Source organism: Salmo trutta, chromosome 31 (assembly GCF_901001165.1).
Source record: "Salmo trutta chromosome 31, fSalTru1.1, whole genome shotgun sequence".
Classification (NCBI taxonomy): domain Eukaryota; kingdom Metazoa; phylum Chordata; class Actinopteri; order Salmoniformes; family Salmonidae; genus Salmo; species Salmo trutta.
This window is the reverse complement of record NC_042987.1, coordinates 18688131-18704769: the sequence shown is the minus strand read 5'-3', so window position 1 is coordinate 18704769 and position 16639 is coordinate 18688131. Positions and strand designations below refer to the sequence as shown.

Genomic DNA, 16639 nt, shown 5'->3' with positions numbered 1-16639 from the left:
ACAAGGCCATGGGCCTTACTCTCATTCTATAGATAGACCCTGTCTGACACACAGGAAGCAGGGCAGGAAATAGGGCTCTATGCCAACTACTGTAGTTTGATACACAGCAGGAACACTAGGATGCAAGCTGGCGGTTCACATTTGGTCTGGCAAGGGGCTTGAGTTGTCTGACTGGCAAATAGAAACAGTGGTTAGTGCCGACTGCTGTCACATCCAATACAACCTTTTGCCACAGCATTGACTAAATCAATTTAATATTTTGACTGAGCTTGTTTAGTGTCAATGTAGATTTTGAAATCTACATTTCACACTAAACACCCACTAAAACCCTGTCAGCATAGTGAAAGACTTCAATGTATTTGTATATCACAGAAATGTACTGATTCAGTTAAGTGAAACATATGCTGCTTAGTGTTCAGGATTCAAGGTCAGGAGCACTCACCTTTACAGTTGAGCAGGAAGTACTGCATGTTGTGGCTGAAGGAGCCGTCCACATAGCCACACTTGAACTCACACGACAGACAGCAGCGATTGAATGGGCCATTGGTGTCTGCACTGACGTAGGATAGATACAGTAAACCACGCTATTAGCATTATACGTTATTAGATGTTTAAAAAAGACACCTAAATAGTGATCTCACACAGAATAACCCTCAGAGAGCTAAATCCCCAAATGTAATTATACCTGTAGAGGTGTCGTCGTTTTGGATCGTCCTCTGTGCTCAAAAAGTATCTGTAAAACATTGTCATGAAGATCAGTTTGGAGTTTAATGACCATTACCTGAACAAGACAAGGTAAGTCAAATACCCATGGTAACATTTTATCAACTATAAGCAATAGGAAATTATATGTTCATTTGGAAATCATAATGGTACTATTTGGTCATGTGCTGTAATGTATGGGTCGGAGAGGCTTACATGAGCTGCCTGTCTTGGCTGTAGGCCAGTATCTGAGTTACGTCCCAGTCTCCTGATGTCAGGGACTGCAGAGTGTCTGTGCTGGTGTTGGGCTGGAATGGAACAATACATCACATTGCATGACAGCTACAACTCTGGATAGAAGAGTTGGTTATATATAACAGCTCATACAGACCAGGTTGGGCATACAGAGGCCGGGGTTCAATCCAAGGTACATTATAGGGCAGCGCATTGAACTTGACTTGCGCTGCGTTTACCATGAGCGCGTTCTCCGTAGACGTCGGGGGAAATGCTTTTAAAAGGTGCATTGTGGGCTGTCCAGTGCGCTGCTCTATAATCCGGCTACAGTTTAAGAGAAGAGAACAAACTGAGGTGTTTTACCTGGGAGGTGGACATGGAGATATGGAAGAACTTTCCCCTTCCACCCTGAGGAATAGCTCTGGTGAAGAAGAACTTGTATCCGTCATGGGAGAAGAGTGGCTCTTCGTTCTGCAACAGGAAGAGAAAGAAGTAGGTGGGTGTGAGTGAGTGAGTATATTGAGACAGCTAAACTGTTAAACTGCACTTCTGTCCTTCCTACCCCCTCCTCCTGTAATGTATGTATTTCACTGGATCATTTTTTTTCAATGTGTGTTGTGATACATGTGATGCTTCTAGTGTTCTTATCACTTACCTGTCTGTGTAGCCAGCCCTCACTTTCATCCTCATGTTTCTGGAAAAATAACATGGCGATTACAAAATGAATACTGCATGCATGTCCACAGTGCTTTTGCTCAAGCTACATACTACAGTATTTTAGTTGAATGGTGAGGACGGAAAGTAAGGACAACTTGGATTGTGACTGAGGAGGCAAGAAAGAAGTAGGGCTAATGTAAGAGAGGGTGGCGGTGTGTGTGTCTCTGTGTGTGTGTGTGCGAGCGCGTGTTTCACCTTGGTGCAGACTCCTGTGGTGGCCTCACACAGTGTCAGTATGGAGTTGTTCTGAGCTCTGTTCAGCCAGTTGACTGCCAGCTTGGTGCTGGTGGCCCACTTTACCATTGTGATGTAATATTCTCTTCTAAAAGAAAGAATGGAATGTGTTACAACTTACTTACAATTTTTCTCTGCAGGATTACCTGAAAGGTGACAAGTTTGCATCTCTGCTATTCCCTACGGGGTAGTAAATATGACCTTTAACCTTGTGTCACAGTGTCAGTCAGTCAGTGAGACCCTCACCCTATCCTGGGGTCGTCTGGCTTCTTCATCTCCACCGTGTGAAGGGGTCCGTTCAGACTCACCACAGACAGGTGTACAACAGGGTTGTCCTCCCCAGCCTGCAGGGGCAGAGACAGCTTATGCCAGAGATCATATCATTCTGTGGGTTATACAGTATCTATATTGACAATTTCTGTCTGTGTGAAGTCAACTGTCAGATCCATACAACTCTATAAGAGTTCATCCCTTTTCTGGACGTTCTGCACAACAACACTATGTACTCATTCAATACCACTAACCCAGAAAAGTCAAGGCGGTGTAGAGCAGAAAGGACCGAGAACATAGAAGAGACTGTATCTAGGACCTACTGTACCTTAGGGTAGTGATACTTCAGCCCTGTTGGATACAGGGCGCCAGTGAAGACGGGGACCTCCATCTTGGGCACCAGGGTGTCGTTGATGGTGGCATAGGCCAGTCTGAGACCGTCTGGAGACCACCAATGGGCTATGTGGGTCTGCAGTATCTCCTCTGTAACAGCATACACGCCCATAAACAATAAACTACTGTATCACAAACAATGTCCATTTATCATTCAAGACAATCTGCCCTCTGTAATTATTGGGACAGTGAAGCATTTTTTCTTCTTTTGACTCTATACTTCAAAAGTTTGGATTTGAAATCAAACAATGACTATGAGGTTAAAGTGCAGACTGTCAGCTTTCATTTGAGGTTATTTTCATCCATAAAGGAAAGGGTGTTACCTAGTCAGTTGTACAACTGAATGCCTTCAACTGAAATGTGCCTTCCGCATTTAACCCAACCTCTCATTTAACCCAACCCCAACCTCCAACCTCTGAATCAGAGAGATGCTGGGGGCTGCCTTAATCGACATCCATGTCTTCGGCGCCCTGGGAACAGTGGGTTGACTGCCTTGCTCAGGGACAGAACGACAGATTTTTACCTTGTCAGCTCGGGGATTCAATCTAGCAACCTTTCGGTTACTGGCCCAAAACTCTAACATATCGGGTGAACCAGTTAGAAATTACAGCACCTTTTGTGCGTAGTCCCCCCATTTTAGGGCACCAAAAGTATCGTGACAAATTCACTTATGTCTATTCAAGTAATAAAACGTTAAGTATTTGGTTCCATATTTATAGCACACAATGACTCCATCAAGCTTGTGAATATAAAATTGGTTGGACGCATTTGCTGTTTGTTTCGGTTGTGTTTCAGATTATATTGTGCCCAATAGAAATTAATGGTAAATAATGTATTGTATCATTTTGGAGTCACTTTTGCAATTAACGTGAAAAAAAACTATTGCAAAATGTTTCGCAGAATTTCAGACAAAATGACGCAAAATCAAGAATTCTTGGCCGCAGAAATCACAAAGAAATCTGGCAAAATCCTGGAGGGACTGGTTAATAGTAAAGCTAATAGTCTGTTGTTGACTGATACACTGAACTGTACATGTCATCCTATCCTGAAGTAACTTCATTAGCTGTGTGTGCTGATAAAGGATATCGAATACATAACACTGTGAAAACAGATGCTGATGTAGTAGATGTGCTGTGGCTTATATCTGATTTATGGTACCCATTTACTGTACTGGAGGAGAGAGGTCCATTACTCATAGCTAAGTAGGACGTGTTGGAGTGTTCCAGACCGATACAGACAGATAGAATATCAGATTATGTTGTGGGTCAACGTATGTCTTTATCATTCATCAGGTGTGAAGAGCGCATGTCAAAAGGTCATTTGAAAACAGAGGTAACGAAAAGGACAAGAGAAGTAATTACGTAAATGAATGGACAAAGTAAAATATAATCCACCAATGCCCACCAGGTGGCAACATAGACCTCCCAGGAAGGTTTCCTATTAGAAAAATAGCTCAAACAGGCAGCAACCATTCCCTGAGACAAACACAATAATGACTCAACTCCAAAGACCTTGGCTGTGGGTTCTCTGATCAGTTGACAGAAAATGAGGATGGTCTACGAAGGATGATGAAGACCAGCATACAGAGATTGTGAGTGGGAGAGTGGTGATTGATGGGTATATTGGACATTGAACAACCATGTCGAGTCATCGTTCCCCTCTGTAAGAATGAGATACGGATGATGAAATAACTCATTGACTGCTTTCAAGAACAGTGGTCAACACAATGTTCAGTACAGTATGACAGCAGACATACAACGATTTCTATTGCTGCATAGAAGAGACTGCTGTATAAAAGACCATATGTATGATGGATCATACCAGGGTATGAATGGCAGGGAATGCGTTGTGACTTGCTCTTTAATCCCAATAAAATTATTTAATTTGATTTGAATTCGAATTGGCCACACCCCATAGGAAGCAGAATTTGAATATGGAATACGCAGTAGGGGGGGAAACAGCGGCATTGTCCGTCCCCCCCCCCCCCCCGTGCTGTTGTTAGTTGTTATTGTTTTTGATGCCGAGTTGAGGAGTAGCATGGTATATTTTTTTTATTACATTTTTTATATATTTTTTAAATTGAGTATACGAAACATACAATATACTTGCAGTGAAGCCGCTCAACAACTACACCATACCAGTCATCCAACAGATTCCCATTCAAGGGCACGTTGACAGATCTCCCACCAGACCAAAAGAACGTGAACCCGAACCCTCCAAGATCCCCCCCACAGTTCCCCAATAGCTGTCCCTCAACCATTCGAGACCCCTCCCACAGTCCCCCCCCAGAAGAAAAATAAAAATAAAAAATACAATTAATTCCATTCCCCACACCCAAAAACCCCCCAATGCACCAACAACCCTAAACCTAACCCTAACCAAAGATAATTAACTAAAGAGAAAAAAGAGACAAGAAAACAGCAAACAATAAAAAAAATGAAAACAAGACATCAAGGACAACTAAAATCATAACAGCAATGCCAACTGTATATGTTTGTGTGCATGTCTGGCACTATTACATGTACAGTTGAAGTCGGAAGTTTACATAAACTTAGGTTGGAGTCATTAAAACTCATTTTTCAACCATTCCACACATTTCTTGTAAACAAACTATTTTTTTGGCAAGTCGGTTAGGACATCTACTTTGTGCATGACACAAGTATTTTTTCCAACAATTGTTTACAGACAGATTATTTCACAGCACCAGCCACAATGCTAACCCTAGCTCCAGCTCCAGCCACAATGCTAACCCTAGAACTATCTCCAGCCACAGCACTAACCCTAGAACTAGCTCCAGCCACAGCACTAACCTTAGAACTAGCTCCAGCCACAGCACTAACCCTAGAACTAGCTCCAGCCACAATGCTAACCCTAGAACTAGCTCCAGCCACAACCCTAACCCTAGAACTAGCTCCAGCACAGCACTAACCCTAGAACTAGCTCCAGCCACAACACTAACCCTAGAACTAGCTCCAGCCACAACCCTAACCCTAGAACTAGCTCCAGCCACAACACTAACCCTAGAACTAGCTCCAGCCACAACCCTAACCCTAGAACTAGCTCCAGCCACAACCCTAACCCTAGAACTAGCTCCAGCCACAGCACTAACCCTAGAACTAGCTCCAGCCACAGCACTAACCCTAGAACTAGCTCCAGCCACAGCACTAACCCTAGAACTAGCTCCAGCCACAACACTAACCCTAGAACTAGCTCCAGCCACAATGCTAACCCTAGAACTAGCTCCAGCCACAACACTAACCCTAGAACTAGCTCCAGCCACAACCCTAACCCTAGAACTAGCTCCAGCCACAACACTAACCCTAGAACTAGCTCCAGCCACAATGCTAACCCTAGAACTAACTCCAGCCACAATGCTAACCCTAGAACTAGCTCCAGCCACAACCCTAACCCTAGAACTAGCTCCAGCCACAGCACTAACCCTAGAACTAGCTCCAGCCACAGCACTAACCCTAGAACTAGCTCCAGCCACAGCACTAACCCTAGAACTAGCTCCAGCCACAACACTAACCCTAGAACTAGCTCCAGCCACAATGCTAACCCTAGAACTAGCTCCAGCCACAACACTAACCCTAGAACTAGCTCCAGCCACAACCCTAACCCTAGAACTAGCTCCAGCCACAACACTAACCCTAGAACTTGCTCCAGCCACAACCCTAACCCTAGAACTAGCTCCAGCCACAACACTAACCCTAGAACTAGCTCCAGCCACAATGCTAACCCTAGAACTAACTCCAGCCACAATGCTAACCCTAGAACTAGCTCCAGCCACAACCCTAACCCTAGAACTAGCTCCAGCCACAGCACTAACCCTAGAACTAGCTCCAGCCACAACACTAACCCTAGAACTAGCTCCAGCCACAACCCTAATCCTAGAACTAGCTCCAGCCACAGCACTAACCCTAGAACTAGCTCCAGCCATAACCCTAACCCTAGAACTAGCTCCAGCCACAACGCTAACCCTAGAACTAACTCCAGCCACAATGCTAACCCTAGAACTAGCTCCAGCCACAACCCTAACCCTAGAACTAGCTCCAGCCACAGCACTAACCCTAGAACTAGCTCCAGCACAGCACTAACCCTAGAACTAGCTCCAGCCACAACCCTAATCCTAGAACTAGCTCCAGCCACAGCACTAACCCTAGAACTAGCTCCAGCCATAACCCTAACCCTAGAACTAGCTCCAGCCACAGCACTAACCCTAAAACTAGCTCCAGCCACAGCACTAACCCTAGAACTAGCTCCAGCCACAACCCTAACCCTAGAACTAGCTCCAGCCACAACCCTAACCCTAGAACTAGCTCCAGCCACAACCCTAACCCTAGAACTAGCTCCAGCCACAACCCTAACCCTAGAACTAGCTCCAGCACAGCACTAACCCTAGAAATAGCTCCAGCCACAATGCTAACCCTGGAACTAGCTCCAGCCACAACACTAACCCTAGAACTAGCTCCAGCACAGCACTAACCCTAGAAATAGCTCCAGCCACAACCCTAACCCTAGAACTAGCTCCAGCCACAGCACTAACCCTAGAACTAGCTCCAGCCACAATGCTAACCCTAGAACTAGCTCCAGCCACAACCCTAACCCTAGAACTAGCTCCAGCCACAATGCTAACCCTAGAACTAGCTCCAGCCACAATGCTAACCCTAGAACTAGCTCCAGCCACAACACTAACCCTAGAACTAGCTCCAGCACAGCACTAACCCTAGAAATAGCTCCAGCCACAACCCTAACCCTAGAACTAGCTCCAGCCACAATGCTAACCCTAGAACTAGCTCCAGCCACAACCCTAACCCTAGAACTAGCTCCTGCCACAATGCTAACCCTAGAACTAGCTCCAGCCACAACCCTAACCTTAGAACTAGCTCCAGCCACAACCCTAACCCTAGAACTAGCTCCATCTCCAGCCACAACCCTAACCCTAGAACTAGCTCCAGCCACAACACTAACCCTAGAACTAGCTCCAGCCACAACCCTAACCCTAGAACTAGCTCCAGCTCCAGCCACAACCCTAACCCTAGAACTAGCTCCAGCCAGAAACCTAATCCTAGCTCCAACTCCAGCCACAACCCTAATCCTAGCTCCAACTCCAGCCAGAAACCTAATCCTAGCTCCAACTCCAGCCACAACCCTAATCCTAGCTCCAACTCCAGCCAGAAACCTAATCCTAGTTCCAACTCCAGCCACAACCCTAATCTATCTCCCAGAGATGCAGTAACACCTGAGGCATCTCTCTGTGGTGGTTATTTCACACAACATGACTGAAGTGCTTATGTACTGCATGTAAAAATACAGCAATATGCATAATGGGCCTGATTCAGACTTAGGAAATGTACACCTTCCTACGCACACCTTTCCTATGCACTTTTCAGTCGTTGGTATTCAAACTTAACTTATGCAGGTGCGTAATGAGCTTTGCAGGCGTGGTTCCCTTGCGCATGCTGAATAAATGTAATTCAGCCGCTGGAACCCTCCCATTTGCTGGCCAACATTACATTTACATTTACATTTAAGTCATTTAGCAGACGCTCTTATCCAGAGCGACTTACAAATTGGTGCATTCACCTTATGATATCCAGTGGAACAACCACTTTACAATAGTGCATCTAAATCTTTTAAGGGGGGGGGGGGTTAGAAGGATTACTTTATCCTATCCCAGGTATTCCTTAAAGAGGTGGGGTTTCATGTGTCTCCGGAAGGTGGTGATTGACTCCGCTGTCCTGGCGTCGTGAGGGAGTTTGTTCCACCATTGGGGTGCCAGAGCAGCGAACAGTTTTGACTGGGCTGAGCGGGAACTGTACTTCCTCAGAGGTAGGGAGGCGAGCAGGCCAGAGGTGGATGAACGCAGTGCCCTTGTTTGGGTGTAGGGCCTGATCAGATCACAGCTCCGTAGGCAAGCACCATGGTCTTGTAGCATATTTTGTCCTGGAGTTTTCAGTCAATAGGTTTTACAGTACATTTATCTAAAGCCAACCTATCTAAAGACAATTTGGTGTACCTTTAGTTACAATTTTTCTCGACAGACTCACTAGAATATACGGAGAAAACGGTTCAGAATATTAGGGGTTAATTAAAGAAAGGCATGTCGGTCTAAATACAGACATATTCGTCTCCTTTTCAGTACCAATTGGTAGATAAAAAAATACTCTGATCTTGCATATTATTTAGGGTTAAGAAAGTATTTATGAATATATATTTTTTAAACGGTTTGGAGAGCCTTTACACACTAAACATATTGGTGAATAAAAAATTCAGTGGTTTGATTCATCCTTAAAGTTGCCATATTCAATTGTTCAATCCATGAAATATTGGAAGGCGAGAAACGTGTACAATAGGTGTTGAACAGTAGTCCTATAAATCTCCCCTAATCAACCTCACTAATCATGGAACTGTGATGACAATGTACGGTCCAGCCGTTGTGAACCGTGCGGCAGGCTCCAGGTTTAAACTGCTACGTATGGTCTGTGTTCTATAATGATAACACATTCTCATTTACAGCAACAACCTGGGGAATAGTTCTGGAGGGGGATGAATGAGCCAATTGGAAGCTGGGGATGATTAGGTGGCCATGATGGTAAGAGGGCCAGATTGGGAATTTAGCCAGAACACTACTACTCTTAAGACGAGTGCCATGGGATCTTTATTGACCACTGAGACTCAGGACACCCGATCCAAAAGACAACATCCTACACAGTGCAATGTCCCCAATAACTGCCCTGGGATAATTTTCTTTAGACCAGAGGAAAGGTTGTCTCCTACTGGCCCTCCAACACCACTTCCAGCAGAATCTATTCTCCCATCCAGGGACCAACCAGAGCCAACCCTGCTTAGCTTCAGAGGCAAACCAGCAGTGGGATGCAGGGTGGTATGCTGCTGGCTAATGGAATGATGCAAAATGTAAGGAAACTAACACTAAAGTGACAGTTATTGTCACGTCCTGACCAGTATAAGGGGTTATTTGTTATTGTAGTTTGGTCAGGACGTGGCAGGGGTGTGTTTGTTTAGAGTGTTTCGGGGTTGTTGGGCTATGTTCTGTTTTAAGAGGGGTGTTTGTTTAGAGTGTTTCGGGGTTTGTTGGGTTATGTTCTTGTTAGTCTATTTCTATGTTAGTTCTAGTATATCTATTTCTATGTGGTGTTTGTTGGGTTGACCTTCAATTGGAAGCAGCTGTTCCTCGTTGCCTCTAATTGAAGGTCCTATTTAGTAGGGGTGTTTTTTCTATGGGATTTTGTGGGTAGTTGTTCCTTGTATAGCTGTAAGCCTTACAGGACTGTCTATCGTCGTTGTTTTTGTATACGTGTGTTTTGTTTTGGTTTTCCTTCTTTCTGCCGAAAAGAAGAAGATGAGTATACACATTCCCGCTGCATTTTGGTCAAATCCATACGACACCCGTGACAGTTATAAATGTATGTGGGTATTACTGATGGTGGCTCCCGATAGTGGCTAATATTTAACATGATACAAACTGTAAAATAAAAATGTGAAAATCCCGGGCATATAATTAAAACATTCTAAAGCCTATACATCAACTCGGCAGGTTCGGCCCTACAGAAGCCTATAGCTTGGGTCTCCAAATTTCATCTACGCAAGTTATGAGGGCACACAATAAATATTCTGAATAACGGCACAGGTATTTATAGCCTACTTCACTGTGGAAAAGGGGCCGCAATTCATGTCATGTTGATATGATTTTCAGTTTGCTTCCATGTCTGGTTAACATTAGTCAGAATACAAATAGAGAGAAAAGTGCATAAAAAGGGAATTACGTCCATAACTCGGGTCGGAATTCTCCATCAAAGGAAGTGTTGCTCCAATCCACTGCACACGTCGCCACATCATCACCACTCAATAACACCCTTCCTATTGCATTACATAACCCCATAGACATACAGACAACTTCTCATTTCCTGTCACTACAGTGATAAATCAGCGCTGGGGGTGTTGTGACGAGATCCACATCTCGTCTAGTGCTGTCGGCTTTGTGTGGCACTCTCTCTGCTCTGCATGACAATCCTATCCTGTCTCACTACTATATCACCCTCACACCAAGCATTCTGCTCTGATAAGATAGGGAGAGGGGCACACCCATTCCGTACAGACAGCCACACACGCACGCACACTCACACCGGTCTGATGATGCTGCTCTGAGATCAGGTCCTGCAGTTCAGGAGTCATTCCATAAACCTAGTGCAGACAAATATTATGCAACTACGTGGCTGTCTATTCGCACTATAAATAAAATGTATATCTAATATCGCTCTTAGGTCGACACAATGGATTATAGCATTAGGTAAGCTTAACTGTGGGTTTACAATCTAGAAATCTAATCAAATATGAAAGCCAATATGTTTTATGAGAGCTTAGTCAGTAACCATTAATTACACAGTTGATGGCTAATCCTGCTTGATACTGTATACCAGTCTTGTGAAAGGTTTCCAGCTGCACACTATCAAAAACAGCTACTGTAGGCGTACATAGTGCCAGAGTGGCCGATGGGGATATAAGTGTGTTATAATGGGTTTATACTCCTCTCAAAACACGGATTTCGGATTTGGGATCCATGCCCTGTGGTTGAACTACAGTGACTGCTAGAGAGTCACCTTGAGCCTAAGGCTGCTATTATAAAACTCAGTCAAAACACTATAAAAAATATCAATCCCATGTAGTAATATAAGGGGTGACATTGAAAGTAAAACCATCATCCAACAAAACAAATCAATGAGGAAAAAATTTAAATAAATAAATGGAGAAATTAATACCGTATTGAGCAGAACATTTTCCAAATGACCACATCACAAATGACCACATCACAAATGACCACATTACAAATGGCCACATTACAAATGACCACATTACAAATGACCACATCACAAATGACCACATCACAAATGACCACATTACAAATGGCCACATTACAAATGACCTCATTACAAATGACCACATCACAAATGACCACATCACAAATGGCCACATTACAAATGACCTCATTACAAATGGCCACATTACAAATGACTTCATTACAAATGACCACATCACAAATGACCACATTACAAATGACCACATTACAAATTACCTCATTACAAATGACCACATTACAAATGACCACATTACAAATGACCACATCACAAATGACCACATCACAAATGACCACATTACAAATGACCACATTACAAATGACCACATCACAAATGACCACATTACAAATGACCACATTACAAATGACCACATCACAAATGACCACATCACAAATGACCACATTACAAATGACCACATTACAAATGACCACATCACAAATGACCACATTACAAATGACCACATTACAAATGACCACATCACAAATGACCACATCACAAATGACCACATCACAAATGACCACATTACAAATGACCACATTACAAATGGCCACATTACAAATGGCGGTACAGTAGTAGTGTAGATGGCAACCAGTTGCAGAGTGAGATTGCAGCGATGTAGACATGAGTTAATGAACATTGCCTAAACACAGAGACACAGAGACTAGTGTGGAGAGCTCTGGGAACAGGGAGACAGTGAAATACAACCAGATGTTTCTCTTTATGTTATTACTTACAAACACTAGCCATAGATAGCCTTTGTCTCTGAGGAGAGGGGAAAACTAATCTTAAAAAACTACAATAAAATTGTCTCTATTTTTTGTTAGGATAAAACATTGTACAGAATAGGTGGAGTTTTTTTGTGATTCCATGCCCTATGTTTTGATACTGCTGTAATCCTGGGGTGTAACTAACAAGCCTTCTCTGTCCTGCTGGTATTTGTAGTTCTGTTAGAATAGCTCAGCTGTATACAGTAGTGAAGATGTATTTGTAGTTCTCCTACCCTCATACAGCCAGTCACTCAGGCCGTTGAAGACGACTTGCTCCTTCCCTGTGGACACCAGGCGAATGGTTCTGCTCTCCACTGTCGCTCTGTAGTAGATGTTGTTCTCAAAGATAAAGATCTGGGGAAAGAAAGGACACGATGCTGGGTATGGTACCTCCAAAATAACAGTTTTGTGCATTTCAGGGATTTTGCATTTGCCTCTTGACGTGTTTCAAATGCGGCCTTCTCAGCTTGACACTACGGTTGCCTTGTAATTACTAGATTGTACCTTTCCACACAATAAAAAACACTTTTACTGACACTCCTCCTGGGTAATCTTCATCACAGTGTGACATTCACTCAGTCCTAAAAAGAACATTCATCCTCCAGCCTGTAGACATCTCCACTCACACACCATGCACAGAAGAGCCCCATAAGAGTCTAAGCCCTGTCTAAGCTGTGGGAGGGTGGGGGGATTCTACTAAGCTACAATATATGGAATCGTTTTAAGAAGGTCATACCAAGGATCATTTCGCCATTTGATTTGGAATTTTAAGACCACTTGAGGTATCAAAAAATACATATAAAAAACGATTTGATGAGGGGGGGGCTTACTGCTATTAGCCCATACAAACGCATTGAATAACAGATTGGAACAACAGATAGTCTTAAAAAAATATCTTAAGGACATGTTCTGAAGTGTCTGTCCTATATCTGAGAGAAAAGATACAAACGCATTGAATAACAGATTGGAACAACAGATAGTCTTAAAAAAATATCTTAAGGACATGTTCTGAAGTGTCTGTCCTATATCTGAGAGAAAAGATAGGGAAACATTTTAGTAATCATTTTCTACATGTATTTAACCTCTTATTTTTGGTACTAACAGTCTCCATATACACTGTACTTCCATTCATTGTTTTTTCAACTGATACAGGGGGACGTTCAGAAAATTGAGACGCATCCAGTCACACAAAAGGGAATATAACATTGCGGATAAAGTTTGGGATGACAATTTCATGTGTACAACATCTAAAGACCGTTTCTAAAAGGACTTGTTTGTGAGTTTATGGAGCCTTTGTTCATGTTTTTCAGGGCCCCCATACACAACGAGGATGAGGAAGTGATTTGCTGTTTGGGGTAAGATCCTTCCCAAAAAGTGAAATCACAAAAAAAGGTGTCTGTAACATGCCATTTCCATCAAAAATTGGGATTTGGATGTAAAAAAATAAAACTTCTCCTTTAAGAAGAGACTACTGCTGGGTGTGTGGCACCACCGTCAATCCACTCTCCTCTCCTGCAGCTTTACCATGCGTTGGTGGGAGAGGGAAACAATGTCTTTGAAGTACACAGTTCAGACTCAGATAGACTCCTTTGTTTTTTAAGTCACAGGGAGAGGGATGATGATTATCTTTCATATTCTTGGTATTTGTTTAAAAGTCAAGTGTTGATGTGGACGGGGAATTAAAAAGGGACATTTTCCAGCTTGAAGGTGAAATGTATCTCTTGACTTTATGACCCATTCAATCAGTTACCATTCATTATATCAATGAGGGATAAGATGAAAAGAAAAAGATTGGGAACAAAGATAGAAACAAAAATAAAAAAAAATATGAAAGTAGAGAAGATAAAAAAAGGTAAAAAGAGATGAAAGTAGAACCATCAAAAGAAACCTGTGGAGCATGTGAAAGCCTTCCTGTGTGTACAGTATGTTTGTGTGTTTGTTTGTGTGTGGACCCAGCTAGTTGATTGCTCTGTCATGATAGAGTAATTGCCCATGGCTTAATGATCACAGTAGGGTGCTTCTCTGTCTCCTGGTTCCACAGATCACACACGATGCTCCAGTGCACACACACACACACACACACACACACACTCTTGTACAGCTAACCTTGTGGGGACACACAATTCAGTCCCATTCAAAATCCTATTTTCCCTAACCCCTTACCAGTACTCTTACCCTAACCTTAACCCAAAAACCTAACCTTAACCCTAATCCTAACCCTAGCTCCTAACCATAAACTTTCCCTAGATCCTAACCCTTAACGTAATTCTAACACTAATTCTAACCTTCACCCTAAACCCCCTAGAAATAGCATTTGACCTCATGGGGACTAACAAAATGTCCCCAGTTTATATATATTTTTGGCCCCCTTAAGAATAGTTAAACACACACACACACACACACACACACACACACACACACACACACACACACACACACACACACACACACACACACACACACACGCACACACACACACACACACACACACACATACACACTGGGCCAAAACTACACTCAAGTCAGGCATACATACACATGTTTTGATGTAATTCTGTATAATGGATGATTCTGACCATTCTGACAGTTTTTATTATGCAAAATCATTACATCCATAAACGGGAGAAGAATAACTAGTGGGTCAATAACTGGTGGGTCAATAACTGTTGGGTGACTTTTGTGTCTCTTTGATATTTTAAGTAGTAATTGTGCACCAATATCAACTTTTAAAAGCCTGTTATACTAAATGAAGTGCCCTTTAATAAAGACACCATGGAGAATTCAATACATCCAATTTCTTTGTATGAATAAAGACTTGCTAAAGTGCCAAAATTCAGCATTTTGACATGTTCCTATGTGCACCCTCTGTGACTTCTAGGAAGATTTTAACCCACTTTGCCCTAAAGCCCTAGGTATTGTGTTTCTTTGACAGTCATTTCTGAAGATTAGTATTTATTTAGTATTTATTTCATGTGATTTGTGATTAATTTATGTCTGTCCCTCATTTTAAGGTCAGCCCTGATACTTGAACCGAACCCTCGTTTTGTTATGATGAAACCAATCCTTTTAAAATGTGTTTATCAAATGAAACATTGATCATCTAATAGTCAAATCATAGTGTAAAAGCAGGTGAGCTGGTTCTAATTTTGGGGGAAATTTTCTGGTGTTTTGTGGTTGAGCATAACACGTGAACCCTGTTAGCCATAGATAGAAAGGCTACACATGTTTTAAATAACAATTTCCAGTAATTTCCACTCCCTGTTGCACAAAACAAGCTTCCATTCTCCCTGTCACATGGGGATTTATGGCAGATTTAAGATGAAATCGTCAACCGTTACAGTCAACCCTGTTATGGTGTCAACCCTGTTATGGTCAACCCTGTTACTTTATTTGGCACCTACACTAATAGGTACTTACTATAGTATTACATTTTTTGGAATAACTCGTTTTTTATGAAGTTGAAAATTGTGCTCTTTATGACAGAATGCTAAAATTAGGTGAAAAAAAAAATGTGGGACCAAGTTACACTTTTCAAAAGGCACCGAATTGGTGGAACGACCCTGGTATCATTGGATCAAGCTGAGAGAAAAAACATCCGCTCAGACAGTTCACAGCTCTTCAATAAACCAAACACGCAGCTACTGTTGACATGAAAACAAAAAGAAACCAATCAGGCCATCTATAACCATATGCAAATGTGACTGCTTTCTCCCTTGGCAGGCAAGATCTCATATTTTACTAGCTTGAAATGTTTATATTTTTCCCTTTTAAATTTGTCAGTAGACTAATTTAGGCAAATTATATGATTAGAGCTCTAAGGTAACAACCAACAGAGTTGCAGTAAAAGGTAATAGTCGGTGGAGAAACACAAGGGAATACAGCCCATTACTGTTGTTTTGTAAGTAGTCCTCCAATCTAAAGTGCTCTTGTGAGGTGAATGAGAACCTGCACTGTACTAACCAGGGAAAACAACAAGGAGATACACTTCTATTTTTAGAAAAACCTATCTCCTTCAACTCAATAACAACAATGACTGCTTCCTGCTTTACCGTCGCTACGGTTGTGACATCATCATCTCCAAAGTGGTGCGGTGTAGAAAGAGAACGCATAGAGGTGTGTATCACGGTGTCTGTCAACTCTCCCTTTGGCAGGCCTTAAAAAAGTTGGACTAACATTTGTTTCAAGTTCAAGGCTGGAGCATATTGGTAATGGAGGTATACGGGAGTACATGTGTGTCTTTTTCAGTGAGACAGTGAGGGTGTAGACAGGTGAGTAGACAGGTGTGTGGGGTCTCTTACCAACTGTTGGCCCTTGACTCCCCATCCAGCATACTGCAGGAGGGCGTTCCGTACCTCAGGAGGATTCAGACTCCACGTTTCCCTGTGGAGATACAACACACACTCTGTCACGGTGTGTGTGTGTTTGTTTGTTTCAGGGTGCGTGTCT

The 16639-nt window shown here is 42.7% G+C and overlaps 1 protein-coding gene across 3 annotated transcripts in view; it reads right to left on the bottom strand.

Moving 5' to 3' along the window:
• The window catches only part of LOC115169675 (dipeptidyl aminopeptidase-like protein 6), a 142119-nt gene that overhangs the window by 12203 nt on the left and 113277 nt on the right, over positions 1–16639 (bottom strand). For all 3 annotated transcript variants that reach the window (XM_029725553.1, XM_029725551.1, XM_029725552.1), the window contains exons 7-16: positions 16492–16573; positions 12427–12547; positions 2486–2640; positions 2134–2231; positions 1849–1975; positions 1592–1630; positions 1300–1407; positions 919–1010; positions 686–733; positions 443–555 (exon numbers count right to left, since the gene is read on the bottom strand). In XM_029725553.1, coding sequence (XP_029581413.1) covers positions 443–555; positions 686–733; positions 919–1010; positions 1300–1407; positions 1592–1630; positions 1849–1975; positions 2134–2231; positions 2486–2640; positions 12427–12547; positions 16492–16573 — 983 coding nt within the window. The remainder of the gene's footprint in view (positions 1–442; positions 556–685; positions 734–918; positions 1011–1299; positions 1408–1591; positions 1631–1848; positions 1976–2133; positions 2232–2485; positions 2641–12426; positions 12548–16491; positions 16574–16639) is intronic.